The following is a 22,911-nucleotide window of genomic DNA, read 5'->3' on the forward strand; positions in this document are numbered from 1 at the left end:
ACTTGTGGCTCCATGCCAATGCAAGAAATCATTAAAAGACCAGTGGAAGGGGTAAAAGAAATGACTGGTATGGTTGAGTGCCAATGTATGATAAAAGAAAGGCAGGCAGAGGCCTTACAATATCTGTATTTACATCATTCGGAAACCTCATGCTTGATGTTCTATGAATGATGATTTACGTCACCCAAGAACTTAAAAATATAATTCTTGATGTTTTGAATTCCTGTCTTGGCAAAATCAGATTTGCCCTTCGTGATTCTATGGATTTGCTAAAATAGCTGCTACAACTAAATAGGGGAAGATCATGACATTTGTTTATACTACATGAAATTGGACTGGTGCCTAAGGTGGGAGGGGCTAGTGGGGGAAGGTTATCTTACCGTAATGGTTGAAAATAAATATCAGAAAACTATTCTTTTTTTTTTTTTTTTTTGAGAAGGATGGGCAGTGTTTAGAATGGCTTTCTTTACTCATTACCTTCGCAAGCCTCCTGAGGCCAGTGTGATCAACAGGATTTAGATATTTCTCTCAAACAGTTGCAGGTAGACAATTGAAGGAGAAACATGTCCAAGGAAGGAATTCCAGAGAGTATATTTACAAGGGAGTAAGGACTGGGCTTCGCATTTTTTACTGAGACAGGAGTTAGCACAGTATAGGGTGGGCGAAGAGGAGGGGTGAGATGTTTTGCTGTACCTTGACCAATGCTGTTAGAAGTTTGGTGTATACTCTGTGGTGTATTTAGCCATTTAGCTTCCACCATCAATTTTACAATCCATATTTATTTTTCAAATATAATTTCTGTGTGTGTGTGTGTATATATATGTGACCTCGTGTGTACCGTTGGCGATTTTTTTTCCTCTGTCTTCCCTTCACTGGATATTTCCTTCTCCTATGTTTCCGACGAAGAGCTCTGCTTGAAACGTTAAACCCTCCTTCTTTCCTTCTTTCCTGAGCGTCCAATAATACTATATTTGTTCCACGCCCTCGCGTTGTTGTGTTTTTTTGTGCTTTCTTGTTTGGATTAACTTTATATATATATATATATATATATATATATATATATATACAGCTGAAATTGCGAGGATGATATGGTTCTTGACTGAGGATAGGAAGCTTCGAATGACCTGTCCTTGTTTTTTTTGTATCGTCTATCTGGATGTTTTATTGTCCCATTTATGTATCACCTGTGTGATCATGGATGTTTTGCATTCTTGTCCCATTTTGTATTTTATGTATATATATATATATATGTATGTATGTATGTACGTATGTTTGTTCATACACACACACACATGGACTTATTCTGTTTAGCTAAAACATTGACACAACGAATTCACAGGGAATGGACAGGATTCTGTGACATTCATGTTTTTCTCAAAGGTAAAATGGTTTCAACAGTTGACAGCCAAAACTATAACTATGACAACTACCACCACAGCCACCACCACCGACTCCACCATCTAAAGGGGTATATCTCAAAACATTTGTTTATGTATTAGACACAATAGTACTAAATGTTATTTGTTTATTTAGGTTATCACCATTAGATACATTATCACTCTAGCCTACACCTAGTATTTTATTTATCCAAATCATATGTATGTGTGTGTATATAGTATATATATATGTATATATATATGTGTGTGTGTGTATAGATATATATATATATATAGCCAGATCACTCACAAGTGCTACTGGCACTATGTAATCTGGTATAACCTGTTGCGTGATGAGCAGCTTGTTGGGGAGTAAACCGGTTCCCCAGTTATGCTTGCCTGGTAAGAGGGTTGTTAGGAGAATGAAAAGCTAAGTCAGCCTTGGAGTAAAAAGAATGCAACTGATACAGATTAAAATGCCATGAAATATTTTCTTTTAACACACCAGCTTTTTGCCACAACACACATACGCACACTTGTTGGGTTTCTATATATTGTTCACTCTTCGAATTTCATTCACAAGGCTTTGGTCAACTCGAAGCTATTGTAGTAGAACACTGTTGCTCAAAGAGCTGTGTGTTGGGATGGAACCCAAGTGCATGTAGTTACAAAATTAATTTCTTAATCATGTGGCTATACTCTTACTCTTTTACTTGTTTCAGTCATTTGACTGCGGCCATGCTGGAGCACCGCCTTTAGTCGAGCAAATCGACCCCGGGACTTATTCATTTTGTAAGCCCAGTACTTATTCTATCGGTCGCTTTTGCCGAACTGCTAAGTGACGGGGACATAAACACACCAGCATCGGTTGTCAAGCAATGTTAGGGGGCCAAACACAGACACACAAACACAGACATACATATATACGACAGGCTTCTTTCAGTTTCCGTCTACCAAATCCACTCACAAGGCATTGGTCGGCCCGGGGCTGTAGCAGAAGACACTTGCTCAAGGTGCTACGCAGTGGGACTGAACCCGGAACCATGTGGTTGGTTAGCAAGCTACTTACCACACAGCCACTCCTGCGCCCGCTATGCAGGCATTAGTTCATTATTTCTTTCGCATAGGTCAACTCAGCCAGGTATTGCAAGCTGTTTGCTTCCTAACCGCATGGCTTTGGGTTCATTCTCACTGCGTGGCACACTGGGCAAGTATCTTCTATGCTAGTCCCCAAGATGGCTAAAGTCTTGTGAATGGATTTTAGTAGATGGAAACAGAGCCTGTTGTGTGTGTGTATGTGTGTGTGTATGTGTGTGCTACTGTCTCTGCTTTGACTCTGTGTGATAGGTGTAAAATGAGTAGAACTATCATACAACCAGTGTCCTTTATTTCCAGTCTTCCATGAAAATATGTCTGGGTCATAGAAAATATCTTTATATATAAAAGTGAAGTTGTGTGTCTGTCTCCTACGATTTAGATTCCTAACTACTCCCACATTTTGCGGTGTAGTTTAACCAAAACCGGGTATCTTATAGTCGTGATTCATATCAAGCCCTTCTGGGTATTAGCGCACGTCTACGATGAGTCTACGATTTTAAAAACAATTTACCATCATTCTTTTCCATTTTAATGCATTTTTTCGCTATTATATAAGGGAAGTAACTCTCTAAAAATGTCTACGATGAGTCAACGATTTAAAAAAAAATTTACCATAATTTTTTTGCTATTTTTTTGGCTATAACTCTCTAAAAATGTTTATATAGTTATTTCCCTTACAAACCCAAGCAACGCCGGGCGATACTGCTAGTATTAAATATAGAACTGTAAATATTACCATGTTTAGAATTAGGTCAGGGTTGATCATAGGGAGAGAATCCTGTTGTAGAAAATCTGCTTTGACAAATTCCGTCTGACCCATGCAAGTATGGAAAAGTGGATGTTAAAATTAAAATAAGAGCTGTGATGATGCGGAGGATAGATAATGACCACAGCTGACCAGCAAAACTACACACAAACTGCAATATATGTCAACTATCATCATCATCACCATCATCATCGTTTAACGTCCGTTCTCCATGCTAGCATGGGTTGGACGGTTCGACCGGGGATCTGGGAAGCCAGAAGGCTGCACCAGGCTCCAGTCTTATCTGGCAATGTTTCTACAGCTGGATGCCCTTCCTAACGCCAACCACTCCGTGAGTGTAGTGGGTGCTTTTTACGTGCCACCTGCACAGGTGCCAGGTGAGGCTGGCAACGGCCGCGGTCGGATTGGTGTATTTTACGTGCCACCAGCACGGAAGCCAGTCAACGCGGCACTGGCATCAGCCACGATTCGGATGGTGCTTTTTACGTGCCACCTGCACAGGTGCCAGGCGAGGCTGGCAACGGCCACGGTCGGATTGGTGTATTTTACGTGCCACCGGCACGGAAGCCAGTCGACGCAGCACTGGCATCGGCCACGAGTCGAATAGTGCCTTGTTAACTTTCATTTTTTTTCTCTATACAGTGTCTGACCCGATTTTTTAAGCCTCTCCACTGAAGATCCGTTGAAGAGTTGATGGAGCAGCACTAGAAGATGTCGTTAGCACCAAAACTTGTGTGTCCTGTTAACAGGATCCACTACATATCACTCAGCTCCCTACTCCTTTCACCGAGGGCGGCAGCTATCAAAACAACACCACCAGGTATGTTTGTTGTTTCCTCAACATTTCTTTCTCCTACTCTCTTTTACTCTTTTACTTGTTTCAGTCATTTGATTGCGGCCATGCTGGAGCACCGCCTTTAGTCGAGCAAATCATCGAACCCCGGGACTTATTCTTTGTAAGCCCAGTACTTATTCTATGGGTCTCTTTTGCCGAACCGCTAAGTGACGGCGATGTAAACACACCACCATCGCTTGTCAAGCAATGCTAGCGGGACAAACACAGACACACAAACATATACATACACATACATATATATATATACATATATACGACAGGCTTCTTTCAGTTTCCGTCTACCAAATCCACTCACAAGGCTTTGGTCGGCCCGAGGTTATAGTAGAAGACACTTGCCCAAGGTGCCACGCAGTGGGACTGAACCCGAAACCATGTTGTTGGTTAGCAAGCTACTTACCACACAGCCACTCCTGCGCCTCACAGCCACGCCTCGGATAAGAAAGAATCTTGTGTCATTATCTCTGTCTCTCCTTCACTCATCAATATCATCATCATCATTTAATGGTCATTTTCCGTGCTGGCATGGGTTTGGATGGTTTGACCATTGCTGGGAAGCAGGAAAGCTACACCAGGTTCCAGTCCGATTTGGCATGGTTTTCTATGGCTGGATGCCCTTCCTAACACCAACTACTTTACATTGTATGCTGGGTACTTTTTATGTAGTACCAGCATGAGTGCTTTTATATGGTACCAAGCGCAGGTACACACTTTGTAGATTAATGCAATGCACAAAACCATGCAATTTTTAAGTGTTCCTCTTAAAATTGTTCGTAATCCATGTTGATGTTGGACAAGGTAGCCTTATCCAGTTGTGAGGTTTATTCATATGAAACCAATGACAGTATTGTTAATCTCCAAATAAAAAATATATTTAACCAATAGAGGCAATGTTTAGCACTCATTCTCACTGCTTCCCACAATTGTTTACATATATACAGTGGCCCAGTGGTTAGGGCAGCGGACTCGCGGTCGGAGGATCGCGGTTTCGATTCCCAGACCGGGCGTTATGAGTGTTTATTGAGCGAAAACACCTAAAGCTCCACGAGGCTCCGGCAGGGGGTGGTGGTGAACCCTGCTGTACTCTTTCACCACAACTTTCTCTCGCTCTTTCTTCCTGTTTCTCTTGTACCTGTATTTCAAAGGGCCAGCTTTGTCACATTCTGTGTGTCACGCTGAATCTCCTCGAGAACTACGTTAAGGGTACACGTGTCTGTGGAGTGCTCAGCCACTTGCACGTTAATATCACGAGCAGGCTGTTCCGTTGATTCGGATCAACCGGAACCCTCGTCGTCGTAACCGACGGAGTGCTTCCATTCCACATATATACAAGCATACATACATGCATACATACATGCATGCAACAAGGGTTTTCAGTAGATACAATCAACAGAATTGCCTGCTCATGAAAATAATGCGCGAGTGGGTGAGCATTTCACAGACAGGTATACTCTTAACGTAGTCTGAAAAATATTGTCCTTTAACCCTTTTTGCTATTTCCTTAACTGTGGAGTTGATATAGTGAGGTCTCATACCTCTGTGCACCCATATTAAGGTGTTCATATCTTAATTAAAATTACGATCAAAGTCTCATAATAGGGTTCCATTAAAAAATTTAGGGTTTCCAAGAATAAGGTGTCTTTTGATATCTATATATATAAAACTGTAGTTGTGTGAGTGTCTGTCCCCTTCGATTTAGATTCCTAACTACTCCCACATTTTGCGGTGCAGTTTAACCAAATTCGGGTATCTTATAGTCGTGATTTATATCGAGCCCGTCTGGCTATTAGCGTGCGTCTACGATGAGTCTACGATTTTAAAACTAATTTAACATCATTTTTTATTCCATTTTAATGCATAATTTTTCGTGTGTCGATGGCGGCGGAGTTGGCGTCCACGCTCAAACACCTGCACCTGTGTTTGCTTCTCCCCCTTCTTCCCTCCCTCGTGAAGCTGTGGGGAAGGGAGTGTAAGGAAATCAACGTCGTAAAGCGTTGTCAAGGAGACCAGCGTTCTTTTAGAACAACGACTTCATGGCTTGAAGACACCAAAACAGAAATGGCTAAGAAAGCCCGAATTGGCATCTATAAGGGAAGTAACTCTCTAAAAATGCTTATATAGTTATTTCCCTTACAAACCCGAGCAACGCCGGGCGATACTGCTAGTATATTATAAAAAAAATTTCCAAATGAATGTTTTTATGTTCTGTTACATATGAATAGTTTCTCCCTCTAAACTAATTCCTGTTTCATTTAATGTTGTATTGAATGTGTAAAATATAGGTGAGGGTTCTGTGATTTTTTTTTGTTTTTGCTTAGGAAAATAGAAAAGGGTTCTGTGGCAAAATATGTTTGGGGACCACTGACCTAGGTAACAGAAAATATTAACTACATCTGCTTGTTTTAAAAAAAAATGATTTGCTTAACCCTTTTGTTCCCATATTTCTGTGTTTCAATTAATTTTGTAATTAATGAAAAATTTTGTAAAATAATTAGAAATATTGAATTTCTAAATGTCTCAGAGAGACATGAGCGGTGGTGGGGCAATATAATGGTTGTATACTGTCAACTTAACATGACAGTCCCGTAAAGGGAATCACACCACTGCTATTTTAGCCCTAGGAAGCATCGACGCTTCCTGTCGGCTTTGACACATTTCCTGTGTCCTTTATATATCTCTTTTACTCTTTTACTTGTTTCAGTCATTTGACTGCGGCCATGCTGGAGCACCGCCTTTAGTCGAGCAAATCGACCCCGGGACTTATTCTTTGTAAGCCCAGTACTTATTCTATGGGTCTCTTTTGCCGAACCGCTAAATGACGGGGACGTAAACACACCAGCATCGGTTGTCAAGCAATGCTAGGAAAGACAAACACATACACACACATATATACATATATATATATACATATATACGACGGGCTTCTTTCAGTTTCTGTCTACCAAATCCACTCACAAGGTATTGGTCGGCCCGGGGCTGTAGCAGAAGACACTTGCCCAAGATGCCACGCGGTGGGACTGAACCCGGAACCATGTGGTTGGTTAGCGAGCTACTTACCACACAGCTACTACTGCGCCTATATATATATATATATACATATATACGACGGGCTTCTTTCCCTTTCCGTTTCCGTCTACCAAATCCACTCACAAGGCATTGGTCGGCCCGGCACTATAGCAGAAGACACTTGCCCAAGATGCCACGTGGTGGGACTGAACCCGGAACCATGTGGTTGGTTAGCAAGCTACTTACCACACAGCCACTCCAACTTTGTCGTTTATTAATCTGGTGTTTGGGACATTAATTAACAGGACATTTTGATGGAAGGGTTCAGTTTAGATCACTTTAAAACGAGAAACTTGTATCACAAAACCAGGGGGTGATCTCAAAAAAAAAAAAAAAACCCCTCCAGCTCTCATGGGTAATTTCTTTTTTTTTCTCTTCAGTTTTTCCAAATGTCCTTCCTGTACCGAGCAGCTGTACTTCCAAGTTACTGAACTGCCAACTGAGTACATCATCTTTATTATACCGCTTCAGTGGTGGTAGTGGTAGCAGTGGCAGCAGCAGCAGCAGTAGTGGTGGTGACAACAACAACAACAAAGACAATGTCACCAGCGAGGGCAGTGGTGCCAGTGGGACCATTGGTCAAAGTGGCAGTGGTGGTGGCCGCAATGGAGGCGACGTGCATGACAGCAGTGGCAAGAATCGTGGGGACAGAGTCGGAGCCAGTGGTGCTGGTTCTTCTGGTGGTGGAAGTACCACCGGTGATAAGAAAGGGAACCAGTTGTGCTGCCCCAAATGTGGAGACCCTTGTACACACGTTGAAACATTTGTATGTAAGTAGTATCTCTAATTCACCCTCTTCCCCTCTCTCTCCCTTCCTCTCTCTCTCCCTTCCTCTCTTTCTCCCTTCCTCTCTCTCTCCCTCTTTCTCTCCCTTCCTCTTTCTCTCTCTGTCCTTCTCTCTCCCTTCCTCTCTCTCCCTCTTCCTCTCTCTTTCTCTCTCTCTCTCTCCCTTCCTCTCTATCTTCTATTTATCTTCCTTTGTTTTCCTCCTCTTCCCCATCATCATCATTGTCGTTTTAACATCCACTTTTCCATTCTTGCATGGATCAGATGATATTTATTGAGGTAAACTTTCTATCATGGGATATCCTTCCCGTCACCAGCCCTTACCTGTTTCCCAGCAGAATAATGTTTCCTTCTGACAAGGCATAATTTCACAGAAAAATATAAAAAAAAACCCAAACAACTGGCACTCCATTGGTTATGATGACAAGGGTTTCTGTTGATGCAATCAACAGAATTGCTTGCTCATGAAATGCACCAGCACAGGTGCATTTTACATGACACCAGCACAGATGCTTTTTACGTGGCATCAGCATCGATGCTTTTTTATGTGGCACCAACCTGCACCAGTATATTTATGGTTAACCCCTTACCCGGCAGAAACGAATATATGCGTTTTGACCGAAATCGTTTTTTTCTATCTCTGGCGAGTTAACTCGTCAAAAGATAGACTCGCCAAAATCGACAGCAAACGAGTTCCTTCGTCTAAAAATGGGTTAACTCGTTTCTGCCCAAAGCGGTAATTTAAAATCAATATTATTGAATTAAAATTCATAATAAATAAGGTTTGAAATATACCTCGAAATCACCATTCAAAACATAGTAAAATAAAACAATTAAAAAACATGTCTGAAAAAATACATTTATTTTCAAAATAATTGTTGGGTAAGGGGTTAATAATGTTTTGACTTTTTTTGTCATTTTCTTTTATTTTTTTGCAGCTTCAACCAGATTTGTAAAATGTGAAAAATGCCATCATTTTTTCGTGGTCTTGTCTGAAACGGATTCAAAGAAAAGCTTTAAAGAAAGCAAAGAAGAGCGCCAAGGTCCAGCTCGAAGTCCTCCGCCTGCACCTAAAAAGGCCAGTAACCCCTTTATTTTGTCTCCCTCACAATTCTTTTTATTTGTTTTTTTTTCTCTTTTTATTTTCTATAAACACGAAGAAAATATCAGTTGGAGGGGAAGGTGGGGGAAGTAGGTGTGTGTCAGGGAGGTATTAAGCGGCAAAATGAGATGTGATGGTCATGTCTGGAACTAATGATTGTCCGCCTTATTACAGTCTTATCTGTTGTTTTCGATGAAGGTCAACACTGATTGATCGGTCCAATGATCAAAGATGGCATTTTGAGTTATGATCATCTTACCTTTTTTTTGTTGTTATCAGATACATATCTTGAAGACTATACTATTCAATATATACCTCCTATCTTGTAGGATGACACGGTATACTTGCTATTTGTTGCAAGTCAACTGACCAAATTAATGCTTCCTCAAAGACATTTTGACTTTTGTCTGTTTCCCAATATTAATTTCTAGCTCAGGCACAATGTCACACCTTTTTTTGTGGGAGGTTACAGATCATCATCATCATCATCGTTTAACGTCCGTTCTCCATGCTAGCATGGGTTGGACGGTTCGACCAGGGATCTGGGAAGCCAGAAGGCTGCACCAGGCTCTGGTCTTATCTGGCAACGTTTCTACAGCTGGATGCCCTTCCTAACGCCAACAGATGATTAAATCAACTCAAGAGTTTGACTGGTGCTTTATTTTATTAACTGAAGAAGGATGAAAGGCTAAGTTGACCTCATCAGGATTTGAACTCATAACATAGAAGGCTGTAACCAAAAACTACAAATCATTTTGTCTAATAATTCTGCTACCACCTTGACTGGCTTCCGTGCCGGTGGCACGTAAAAAGCACCAATCCGATCATGGCCGTTGCCAGCCTCGCCTGGCACCTGTGCTGGCAGCACGTAAAATGCACCCACTACACTCATGGAGTGGTTGGCATTAGGAAGGGCATCCAGCTGTAGAAACACTGCCAGATCAGACTGGAGCCTGGTGCAGCCTCCTGGCTTCCCAGATCCCCGGTCGAACCGTCCAACCCATGCTAGCATGGAGAACGAACGTTAAACGATGATGATGACACTGCCCTTGTCTGTTTTTTCAAAATTGCATTCTAATGTTGGTTTGTTCTCTCTCCACTTCAGATCTATGACTATCTGGATAAATATGTTGTTGGCCAGGAATATGCCAAGAAGGTCCTTTCTGTTGCTGTCTACAACCATTACAAACGGATCTACAACAACCAACCTCCACCGTCTCCCTCGACAGCTAAAAGTAACCAGGAAGTAGCATCCACGGTGGAGAATTCTCGGCAGTTTCCTAATACATTCACCCCAAGAGGTAAAAACTGACTAAAATTATGCACTTATCTCTCTCTCTGTTTCTACTTCTCTCTCTCTGTCTGTCTCTCTTTCTTGAGTCCTGGATTAACTTCGTGGTTAAGAAGTTGACTTCCCAATCATGTGATTTCAGGTTCAATCCCACTGTATGGCATCTTGGGCAAGTGCCTGCTGTTATAGACTTAGGCTGATCAACCAATTGAAAGTGAATTTGGTAAAGTGAACTATACCAAGCGCATACACACACACACACACACATATCAATATTTGATATTTAAACCGGCCATATCCGGCCAAAATAGTTAATCTGTTTTATGTTCAAACTGACCAGATCCAGGTTCTCACACCTACCCTACAATGTTATTCTACATTAAGTAATTACACCATCAAGATCTTGAAGATATGAGATAATGCATAATTAATTCAAATCAATGGGAATCAATAGGCATTATGTTTGATTGAATAATCTGAACACTAAAGGGTTAAGCATTCATAATTCAAATGATGTTAGATATGTTGATATATTTGTATAAAGAAGAGTGGTGTGTGAATTGCTTAAGGTGGTGGTGGCCGCCGCTACTGCAGCAGCACATACAGCTGGCTTCTGTGTTTTCTATTTTCTCTGTGATTCTTTCCTTCTCTTGCCTTTATGCAAATGTGCGGGACACACAGACACACACGACTTGAGATTTGCCTATTGTCCTTCTCCCTTTCTTACTTCCTTCTTAATCCTTCTCATTCCTCGCTTCCTCTCCTTTCCGTTACCGAGAATAGAACTCGGCTATTCATGTGTTTGCCTTCTTCCCTTTTTTTTTATTTATTTTATTTTTTATTTTAGTAGATTTATTACAAATTGCTGTCACTGGTAGCGCTTTGGGCCCAAGTCTACAACAGCAACAACAGCAGCAGCAACAACAACAACAACAGCAACAGACCCAACAGCAGCAAACTCGTGAGGGTTCACATGGCTCTGGTGTCCTTGAATCAAACTCCTACGATTTCAAGTTAGAGAAAAGTAACATACTTATGTTTGGTCCCACGGGTTCAGGTAAGAAATTTCTCGAGTTTTGAAACCAGTGGAACCTTAACCCTTTAGTGTTTGCATTATTCTGCCAAAATTAATCCTTTTTTATCCACATTGTTTTGAACTAATCATGCCTTATCTTGTAGCTTTGAGATTTTGATGAGGTAGCTGTTAATTTTTAAAACAATATTGTAGGGCTGGTGTGAGAGACCAGATCTGTCCAGTTTGAACATAAAACAGGCAGAATACTTTTGGTCGGATATGGCCAGTTTAAATGCTAAAGGGTTAATAGCATCAAACTGTTATATTTATTGTATAATGAAAGCTAAATGATAATCTACCTGGATTAATGAAGCTGCAGATCTTCTTACAGATAGGGACTAATGGTTAAGAAGATTAGTCAGTGTTGAGTGTACAGTGTTATTGACATTGTAGACTGGAAGCACTCCGTCGGTTACAACGATGAGGGTTCCGGTTGATCCGAATCAACAGAACAGCCTGCTCGTGAAATTAACGTGTAAGTGGCTGAGCACTCCACAGACATGTGTACCCTTAACGTAGTTCTCGGGGATATTCAACGTGACACAGAGAGTGACAAGGCCGGCCCTTTGAAATACAGGTACAACAGAAACAGGAAGTAAGAGTGAGAGAAAGTTGTGGTGAAAGAGTACAGCAGGGATCACCACCATCCCCTGCCGGAGCCTCGTGGAGCTTTTAGGTGTTTTCGCTCAATAAACACTCACAACGCCTGGTCTGGGAATCGAAACCGCGATCCTATGACCGCGAGTCCGCTGCCCTAACCACTGGGCCATTGCGCCTCCGACATTGTAGACTATTCCTTGAGGGAATGGAAACTGGAATAAAGAAGAATAAAAACTTATATTACTGGTGTGGTTAATGATTGTACAGGACTGTAGTGTATTGTAGAGTGGCAGTGACTGATGACTAGTGTATGATTAATGAATGGTGGTTAGTGCTGTAATATTTTGGAGGTTAATGACTGTACTGGAGTGTATGTTAGTTATTGTACTGTAGTTTGTGGTAGTTAGCTGTTTTCAGGGCTGTGGATTCAAAACAAAAAACTTTGACTCTGACTCCTGTACCATTGGTACCTCCGACTCCTGTACTATTGGTACCTCCGACTCCTGTACTATTGGTACCTCTGACTCCTGTACCATTGGTACCTCTGACTCCTGTACTATTGGTACCTCCGACTCCTGTACTATTGGTACCTCTGACTCCTGTACTATTGGTACCTCTGACTCCTGTACTATTGGTACCTCTGACTCCTGTACTATTGGTACCTCCGACTCCTGTACTATTGGTACCTTTTACTCCTGTACTATTGATACCTCCGACTCCTGTACTATTGGTACCTCCGACTCCTGTACTATTGGTACCTCTGACTCCTGTACTATTGGTACCTCTGACTCCTGTACTATTGGTACCTCCGACTCCTCTTTATGTAATTAAGTGATTGTGGTCTACCTATCTCATAAAGCATACGCTTGTACTTTGAGTGGGCCTACATGTTATAACTGGTTTATATTAAAGAATAAAGATATTGTGGTTGTATACTGTCAACTTAACGTGATAGTCCTGTAAGGGAATTACACCACCGCTGTTTAGCCCTAGGAAGCATCGACGCTTCTTTTCGGCCTTGACACATTTCCTGTGTCCTTATATATTTACGAAGGGGAGACAAACACCCCCAACAGCTAGGCCTGCATCTAGATACATGCATGTTTCAGGGTCTTGCCCATCATCAGTCTAGAGTAGCAGAGGCCTGCTAGCTGAAGATATATGTCTAGACTTCGTAAATACATATATATATTTTCAGTGAAGTTTATTCACTGATCACCAAAATCAGAAATATTTCTGAAGGAACGAAGCACTCCGTCGGTTACGACGATGAGGGTTCCGGTTGATCCGAATCAATGGAACAGCCTGCTCGTGAAATTAACGTGTAAGTGGCTGAGCACTCCACAGACACGTGCACCCTTAACGTAGTTCTCGGGGATATTCAGCGTGACACAGAGAGTGACAAGGCCGGCCCTTTGAAATACAGGTACAACAGAAACAGGAAGTAAGAGTGAGAGAAAGTTGTGGTGAAAGAGTACAGCAGGGATCACCACCATCCCCTGCCGGAGCCTCGTGGAGCTTTTAGGTGTTTTTGCTCAATAAACACTCACAACGCCCGGTCTGGGAATCGAAACCGCGATCTTATGACTGCGAGTCTGCTGCCCTAACCACTGGGCCATTGCGCCTCCACATTTCTGAATAAAGATATTGTGAGTCGGAATCAGAGTCGGTATAGTTTTTCCGACTCCGACTCCAGCTATCCCTTAATTGTTTCCGACTCCGACTCCACAGCCCTGGCTACTGTACCATTGTTTTGATAGTTAGTGCTTGTACTCTAGCTTATGATTGTCAGTGACTGTACTCTGGTACATTATGGTTAGCAACTGTACTCTAGTGTATGGTGGTTAGTGACCGTACTGTTGTCCAGTACTTTTATTTACCTGTTCATTTTGCCCATGCAGTAATTCTTCTACAGCGAAATATTGTCCATACAGTACCCAGTGTTCTGGGGGTACTAAAACTTTCATGTCAACCTTTAACCCTATGCACTTTTGTATTCCACAGGTAAAACATTGCTGGCTCAGACAATTGCCAAGTGTTTGGATGTTCCATTTGCTATCTGTGATTGCACCACGCTTACTCAAGCAGGATATGTTGGTGAAGATATTGAATCTGTGGTTGCCAAACTTCTCCAAGACAGCAGCTATAATGTAGAGAAAACTCAGCAGGGTACCTATTATTATTATTATTATTGTCATTTTTGGGGGTCAACAAAATCAACTATCCCCACTCTAAAACATTTATGAACCTCTGCCTATGTAAGAAATCATCATCATCATCATCATCATTATTATTATTATTATTATTATTATTATTATTATTATTAATCCGAGCGTAGCCGTTCGCCAGCCTCGTCTGGCACCTGTGTCAGTGGCACATAAAATCACCCACTACACTCTCGGAGTGGTTGGCGTTAGGAAGGGCATCCAGCTGTAGAAACACTGCCAGATCTGACTGGCCTGGTGCAGCCTTCGGGCTCCCCAGAGCCCAGTTGAACCGTCCAACCCATGCTAGCATGGAAAGCGGACGTTAAACGATGATGATTTATCTCTTTTTTTTTCCCCCAATTTATTTTCTTCTCATGTATCTATATTATCTTTTTGTTTTTTACTGGTTTCAGTCTTTGGGGCCCCCACCTTGAACAATCTCCACCCCTGTTAAAGTAAGCTTTATCCCTCTTTATTTCCAGGAATCATATTTCTTGATGAAGTAGATAAAATTGGTAGTGTCCCAGGCATCCATCAACTGAGAGATGTTGGAGGAGAGGGAGTTCAGCAGGTAAGATTTGGGGTGCTGTTTCTTCTAGGGTTCTCGTCAGTTCGTTTGAGCTATCATGCGTATTATGGTGTTAAGGCATAAAATAGCAATGGCTTACCAACCACATGGTTCCGGGTTCAGTCCCACTGCATGGCACCTTGGGCAAGTGTCTTCTGCTATAGCCTCGGGCCGACCAAGCCTTGTGAGTGGGTTTGGTAGATGGAAACTGAAAGAAGCTTGTCATATATATGGCGCAGGAGTGGCTATGTGGTAAGTAGCTTGCTAACCAACCACATGGCTCCGGGTTCAGTCCCACTGCATGGCACCTTGGGCAAGTGTCTTCTGCTATAGCCTCGGGCCGACCAAAGCCTTGTGAGTGGGTTTGGTAGATGGAAACTGAAAGAAGCTTGTCATATATATGGCGCAGGAGTGGCTATGTGGTAAGTAGCTTGCTAACCAACCACATGGCTCCGGGTTCAGTCCCACTGCATGGCACCTTGGGCAAGTGTCTTCTACTATAGCCTCGGGCCGACCAAAGCCTTGTGAGTGGGTTTGGTAGACGGAAACTGAAAGAATCCCGTCGTATATATGTATGTATATATATGTGTGTGTGTTTGTGTGTCTGTGTTTGTCCCCCCCAACATCGCTTGACAACCGATGCTGGTGTGTTTATGTCCTCCGTAACTTAGCGGTTCGGCAAAAGAGACTGATAGAATAAGTACTAGGCTTACAAAGAATAAGTCCTGGGGTCGATTTCCTCGACTAAAGGCGGTGCTCCAGTATAGCAAAGTTGACCTCGGCGGAATTTGAACTCACAACGTAACGGCAGACGAAATACGACTACGCATTCCGCCCGGCGTGGTAACGCTTCTGCCATTTACTATAATCACATGATGATGCAAAATGGAGGGACCCCACCACACCCATGACAAGCTTGTTTCAGTTTCCATAGATAGTGAAGATTGGTGCAACCTTCTGTCTAGCCAGCTCCTGTCAAACTGTCCAACCCATGCCAGCATGGAAAAACAGACGTTAAATGATGATGATGATGATATATATGAAGGGCGGTGAGTGAGCTGGCAAGATCGTTAGGACGCCGGGCGAAGGCAGAAACAACTTTCTCTCACACTTTTCTCCTGCATCTTGCAGCTCACCTGCGACGGACCGGCGTCCCGTCCAGGTGGGGGAACCTATACGCCAAGGAAACCGGGATACCGGCCCTTATGAGTCAGGCATGGCTCGAGAAGGAACAAACAACATATTACAGAAGGAAACCGGTCCGTCGCAGGTGAGCTGCAAGATGCAGGAGGAAAGTGTGAGAGAAAGTTGTTTCTGCCTTCGCCCGGCGTCCTAACGATCTTGCCAGCTCACTGCCCTTCATATATATCATCATCATCATCATTTAACGTCTGTTTTTCCATGCTGGCATGGGTTGGACAGTTTGACAGGAGCTGGCTAGACAGAAGATTGCACCAATCTGGGCGAAATGCTGGGCGAAATGCTTAGCGGTATTTCGTCTGCGTTACGTTAGGAGTTCAAATTCCGCCGAGGTCGACTTTGCCTTTTCCATCTTTCGGGGTCGATAAATTAAGTACCAGTTACGAACTGGGGTCGATGTAATCGACTTAATACCTATGTCTGTCCTTGTTTGTTCCCTCTGTGTTTAGCCCCTTGTGGGTAATAAAGAAATAGGTATTTCGTCTGCCGTTACGTTCTGAGTTCGAATTCCGCCGAGGTCGACTTTGCCTTTCATCCTTTCAGGGTCGATTAAATGAGTACCAGTTACACACTGGGGTCGATATAATCGACTTAATCTGTTTGTCTGTCCTTGTTTGTCGCCTCTGTGTTTAGCCCCTTGTGTGTAGTAAAGAAATAGATGATGATATATATGTAACCTGAGGCAAACCATTGAATGACCAGTGTACATGCATTTTGATCTTAAATATTTTGACCTTAAAACCTGTTCTTTTTCTTCAGGGTATGTTGAAAATGCTGGAAGGAACTATCGTCAATGTTCCTGAAAGAAACTCTCGGAAGCTCCGTGGAGAAACCATCCAAGTGGACACAACCAATATTCTGTTCATTGCTTCTGGTGCTTTTAATGGCCTTGATAGAATTGTCAACAGGAGGAAAAATGAAAAGGTACAGTCTGGCTGGAACTTATTGTATATTCTGATGAACATATTTTTTTTTTCTCCAATTGGCCCCGATCCAGCAAATCTTTTTTCATAGAACCATCCTACCTAGTGTGTCTTGGACTACACTATCCATTATAGCTTTGTATTTTTAAGATGTAAGTTGTAATGCAGGTGTGTAGTGAGTGGAATTTGGCTGCTATTTCTAGCAAATTATATATATATATATATATTAATCAATATAGGGTAGCAAAAAATTCAATAGAAATTTTTTCGCCACCAGCGGTCTAGTGAGAAAGAGAAAATAGTCAGAGACTATATATATAAATTCAACAACACTTGAGGAACGGCTTCGATAGGCCATTCAACCCACTAGAAAGAGCAGCCAGGACTCAAACCGCCAAGTAGTAGTAATTCAGAAATTAAAGGAAAATTAAAAAATTAAAAAAAAGGAAAATTAAAAAACATTTACCCTATTCATCAATGTTTTTTAATTTTCCTTTAATTTCTGAATTACTACTACTTGGCGGTTTGAGTCCTGGCTGCTCTTTCTTGTAGGTTGAATGGCCTATCGAAGCTGTTCCTCAATTGTTGTTGAATATATATATATATATATAATATATAAGAGAGAAAAATATCATATAATGGTATTGAAAGATTACAAATTGCATACTTTATGACTCAATCTATTTATATATGTATACACACACATGTATGCATGCACACATACACACACACACAATCCCACTTTGTAGATGACATTGTGAAAAGATCACTGAATTCAGTTATTGACTTATTGATCTGTGTTTTATTTATTTCAACTTTGACCTTTCAGTATTTGGGTTTTGGAGCTCATTCTGTGAGTCAGGGTCGACGCGCAGCCACTGCCTCCGACATGAAGAATCAAAGCGAGAGCAACAACACTGCTGCAGACAACGAGGAACGCGATGCATTAATCCGTCAGTCAGAAGCACGGGATCTGATTGAGTTTGGTATGATCCCAGAATTTGTGGGTCGTTTCCCCGTTGTCGTACCATTCCACAGTCTCAACGAGGATATGCTGGTACAAATCCTGACAGGTCCACGTAATGCCCTCATTCCGCAGTACATGGCTCTCTTCAGAATGGACAATGTAAGTGGAAGTTTTTCTGGCTATTATTACTTCTAGTCTTATCTCTAATATGTTGTTCGTTCCTTCTCGAGCCATGCCTGACCCATAAGGGGCCGGTATCCCGGTTTCCTTGGCGTATAGGTTCCCCACCTGGACGGGACGCCGGTCCGTCGCAGGTGAGCTGCAAGATGCAGGAGGAAATAGTGAGAGAAAGTTGTGGCGAAAGGGTCAGCAGAAGTTCATCATTACCTTCTGCCGGAGCTGCGCGGAGCTTAGGTGTTTCGCTCATAAACACACACATCGCCCGGTCTGAGATTCGAACCCGCGATCCCTCGACCGCGAGTCCGAAGCTCTAACCACTAGGCCATGTGCCTCCACACGTAATATGTTGTACATATATGTAACAGTAAGAAACTTTTTAATTTCTTGCGACAGACAGAAATTCATCATATTGATGTCATCAATACATTTGGTCATTTATTCATGACCCACTAAAGTTTTCCCACAAATACCTGGCACACAACACATATTCATCCGTCCATCCGTCCGTCCATCCATCCATCCACCCGCCCATCCATCCATCCGTCCGTCCATCCACTCACCCGCCCATCCATCCGTCTGTCCGTCCATCCATCCATCCACCCACCCATCCATCCACCCACCTACCTGCCCATTCATCCACTCACCCACCCATATATCCATCCATCTGTCTGTCCATCCACCCACCTGCCCATCCATCCATCCACCCACCCGCCCATCCATCCATCCACCCACCTGCCCATCCATCCATCCACCCGCCCATCCGTCTCCATCCATCCATCTTTAATGTCTCCTCTGTGTTGCATACTATGACTGGCTGTAGCTGGAAAAGGCAAAACACTTGGTGAAAAATTCTGTAAATCCATAATAGGATGAGGGCATGTGTGGTGGGCGGTAACTCTTTGAACGCCTGCTGCAAGAGGCACCCATTATGGCCACATCAGTGCAAAAGAACACGGCCCCTAGAAGGACCGCAAAGCCACACTCAGGCTGACATTGTTCGAAATTTCAAAATTCTTTTGTAACCATTATGTATGTGTCTGTATGTGTGTATTTTTCCCCTTTTTTCTGTTTGCCCACCCTGCATGTGTGTATCATATTATCTGTGTGTCTCTCATACTCATTTTTTTCTGTATTTTCTGTTTACATCTTCGTCTCTCCCTTCCTTAACTGACCTTCCCTCCTAAGTCCCATACTGTCATTGTACTTTTTACTTCAGGTTGATCTTATAGTTGAAGATAATGCCCTGAGAGCCATAGCGCAGCAGGCTTTAGAAAAGAAGACCGGCGCCAGAGGGTTGAGAGCTATTATGGTAAGTAACGTTGCCTTCGTTAATAACAAAGCATTAATCTACTAATTAACCCTTTCGTTACCATATTTATTTTGAGATGCTCTGTGTTTCTTTCAATTACTTTAAATATAACAAAGAATTTAGTAAAATAACTTGGTTATCATTAAGCTAGTGTTAGGAACATAAATTGTGACTAAGGTTTGGTGGAAGATTTTAATTCAAAATTTATGAAAACAAGACATTTGTACTCAGAACCAGAGCCGGTTTCAGCCGGGTTGGTAACGAAAGGGTTAATCAATAAATTGACCCAATATAGTTTTATCTTGGGCCTGGCAGTGAGGAGCCACTTGTGACTTAGTATGGCCAAGTTTATAGATTACTAAGCTATCAGCCAAGAGGTTGGATGTTCATATCCTGTTACCAGCTTTGTGTGATGTCTGTGGCTAAGGCACTTAATTCTCAAGTGGTGGTGCAGTCTTTCTGGCTGTAAACAGGCACCACATATCCTAGTAACAATAGACTTCTATTGCCAACAGACCACTGTCCTTGTTGTTTCTTTGTTACTAAGAATCAACGACGACAAAGCTTGTTTCTTTGTTACTAAACCCTGATGCAGCCCTTCCACTCATCAGATCCCTGTCAAACTTTGCAACCTATCTCAGCATGGAACATGGATGTTAAATGATGATGATGATGGTGATGGTGATATATATATATATATAAATACTAGCAGTATCGCCCGGCGTTGCTCGGGTTTGTAAGGGAAATAACTGTATAAGCATTTTTAGAGATGTAAAGTATAATAGCCATCTCAATATGGCTAACCACAAAGGGGGGGGGTGTTACTGTAGGTTTTTACGTTCTGAGATTTAATAATACATTTTTAGAGAGTTACTTCCCTTATATAATAGCAAAAAAAATGCATTAAAAATGGGAAAAAATGATGGTAAATTTTTTTTTAAATCGTAGACTCATCATAGACACACGCTAATACCCAGAAGGGCTCGATATGAATCACGACTATAAGATACCCGGTTTTGGTTAAACTGCACCGCAAAATGTGGGAGTAGTTAGGAATCTAAATCGTAGGAGACAGACACACAACTTCATTTTTATATATAAAGATATCTTGCATTGTATTGTGCCCGTGCTAGTAGGGTGCAAAGAGCACCATCCGAGCGTGATCATTGCCAGAGCGGCTAACTGGCTTCCGTGCCGGTGGCACGTAAAAGGACACCATTCAAGCGTGATCGTTACCAGCGTCGCCTTACTGGCACCTGTGCTGGTGGCATGTGTAAAAAGATTCGAGCAAGGTCGTTGCCAGTACCGCCTGACTGGTCCTCATGCTGGTGGCACGTAAAAAGCACCCACTACACTCTCGGAGTGGTTGGCGTTTGGAAGGGCATCAGCTGTAGAAACTCTGCCAGATCAAGATTGGAGTCTAGTGCAGCCATCTGGTTTGCCAGACTGGGCCTGATGCAGCCTTCTGGCTTCACAGACCCCAGTTGAACCATCCAACCCATGCTAGCATGGAAAGCGGACGCTAAATGGTGATGATGATGATATATATATATTACAAGGCGGCAAGCTGGCAGAAACGTTAGCACGCTGGGCGAAATGCGTAGCCGTATTTCGCCAGTCGTTACTTTGTGAGTTCAAATTCCGCCGAGGTCGACTTTGCCTTTCATCCTTTCGGGGTCGATAAATAAAGTACCAATTGCGCACTGGGGTTGATGCAATCGACTTAATCCCTTTGTCTGTCCTTGTTTGTCCCCTCTATGTTTAGCCCCTTGTGGGTAATAAAGAAATAGGTATTTCGTCTGCCGTTACGTTCTGAGTTCAAATTCCGCTGAGGTCGACTTTGCCTTTCATCCTTTCGGGGTCGATAAATAAAGTACCAATTGCGCACTGGGGTCGATGTAATCGTCTTAATCCCTTTGTCTGTCCTTGTTTGTCCCCTCTATGTTTAGCCCCTTGTGGGCAATAAAGAAATAGGTATATATATATATTACATTATGATAATAATTATTATTATTTCCAATGTTGTTTGCAGGAATCCATCCTACTGGAACCAATGTTCCAAGTGCCAGGTTCCAACGTGGCATCTGTTCTCATCAACGACTCAGTGGTGCACGGAGGAGAAGAGCCCTCGTATATCACCAAGGATGTCAACTGTACAGAAGACATGGAAGAGGACGGCGGCTATGAGGAGGCAGAAGAGCTGACAGTCAGAAATCCGTAGGCTCTCTTTTTTAACCAAACGCCGACGCCCGTCGCCGTCGCTGTCGTCGACTTGAGGAACGTAGTACTTTATGCCCCCTCCCCCCACACCCCCACCTTAACTGCTGCCCCGCTGCTTACATGTCGCCCGACGCCATAAGTCTGAGTTTGAGAAAGACTCGATTGTGTGTGTGTATATATATATATATATATATATGTGTGTGTGTGTATGTTTGTGTATCTTTGTGGCAGTAGTGGGGTGGCAAAAAAATAAATTTGAAGAAATTTCTGTAGTTTTTTTTTTTTTTTTTTTTTCCATTTTATATTTCGTTGTACAACCATTGTTATAATAATAATAATAATTTTTCTTAAAGAAGAAGAAACAGCCCCAAAAAAATTCTTCCCTCCCTCCACACTTCTCTCTCTCTCTTTTTCTCTTTTACTTTCATCAAAGGAGGAAGAAAAACTTGATTCTTGTCTCTCGTCTCCAGTGACACTGTGATATGTAATGAAAATCAAGGCAGAAAGGCCTCTGGTGTTATATGATGATGATGATGATGATGATTGATGATTGATGAAGTTGGTGGTGGTGGTCGTGGTAGTAGAGAATGTAGTTCATCCGTTTCTCTTTTCTCTCTTTTGACCTCTTCCATCTCTCTCTCTCTCTCTCTCTCTCTCTCTCTCCTAAGGGAATATTGTTAAAAAAACAAAAGACCAAACAAAGGTGCCCTAGCATGGCCACACAGCTCGTGAGCTGAAACTAGATAAAATGAAAAAAAAATGATAAAAATGAAACAATATAATCAGTTTGTTATACGTTGTTCTATTTTGAATAATTACCCCTTTCTGCTTTTCTCTCTCTCTCTTTCTCTCTCTCTCTCTCCCTCATACACACATACACACTCACACATTTCTTTCTTACATAACCCATTTCTTGTTTATTCCCATTTCTCTCTCTCTCTGACACATTACACATTTCTCTCTTTCTCTCTCTCTCTCCTCTCTTACTGTCTCTCACTATCTTTTCACACCTTTCTCTCTCTCTCTCTTTCTGCCTTTCCTTCTTTCTCTCTTCTTCTATATACCTACAGGGCGGCGAGCTGGCAGAATCGTTAGCACGCCGGGCGAAATGCTTAGCGGTATTTCGTCTGCCGCTACGTTCTGAGTTCAAATTCCGCCGAGGTCGACTTTACCTTTCATCCTTTCGGGGTCGATTAAATAAGTACCAGTTGCGCACTGGGGTCGATGTAATTGACTTAATCCCTTTGTCTGTCCTTGTTTGTTCCCTCTATGTTTAGCCCCTTGTGGGCAATAAAGGAAGGAAAAGGCTTAATTAAGGTTGTGT

General features: G+C 42.3%; 1 protein-coding gene across 3 annotated transcripts in view; it reads left to right on the forward strand.

Annotated features, from left to right (window-relative positions):
* LOC115223930 (ATP-dependent Clp protease ATP-binding subunit clpX-like, mitochondrial) overlaps positions 1-21,855 on the forward strand; it is a 28,356-nt gene extending 6,501 nt beyond the window's left edge. Inside the window, exons 1-12 of one of the 3 annotated variants that reach the window (XM_036512862.1) lie at positions 583-601; positions 3,883-4,060; positions 7,540-7,929; positions 8,884-9,023; positions 10,153-10,348; positions 11,186-11,395; positions 14,018-14,182; positions 14,703-14,791; positions 16,748-16,912; positions 17,741-18,037; positions 19,275-19,367; positions 21,400-21,855. In XM_036512862.1, the coding sequence (XP_036368755.1) occupies positions 3,952-4,060; positions 7,540-7,929; positions 8,884-9,023; positions 10,153-10,348; positions 11,186-11,395; positions 14,018-14,182; positions 14,703-14,791; positions 16,748-16,912; positions 17,741-18,037; positions 19,275-19,367; positions 21,400-21,588 (2,043 nt within the window). In that variant the 5' untranslated portion in view covers positions 583-601; positions 3,883-3,951 and the 3' untranslated portion in view covers positions 21,589-21,855. Of the gene's footprint in view, positions 1-582; positions 602-3,882; positions 4,061-7,539; positions 7,930-8,883; positions 9,024-10,152; positions 10,349-11,185; positions 11,396-14,017; positions 14,183-14,702; positions 14,792-16,747; positions 16,913-17,740; positions 18,038-19,274; positions 19,368-21,399 lie in introns of those variants that run through there. The other 2 variants (XM_029794667.2, XM_029794666.2) reach the window with 2 other exon arrangements.
* The last annotated feature ends 1,056 nt before the right edge of the window (positions 21,856-22,911 follow it).

The sequence above is a fragment of the Octopus sinensis genome, linkage group LG24 (assembly GCF_006345805.1).
Source record: "Octopus sinensis linkage group LG24, ASM634580v1, whole genome shotgun sequence".
Taxonomy (NCBI): domain Eukaryota; kingdom Metazoa; phylum Mollusca; class Cephalopoda; order Octopoda; family Octopodidae; genus Octopus; species Octopus sinensis.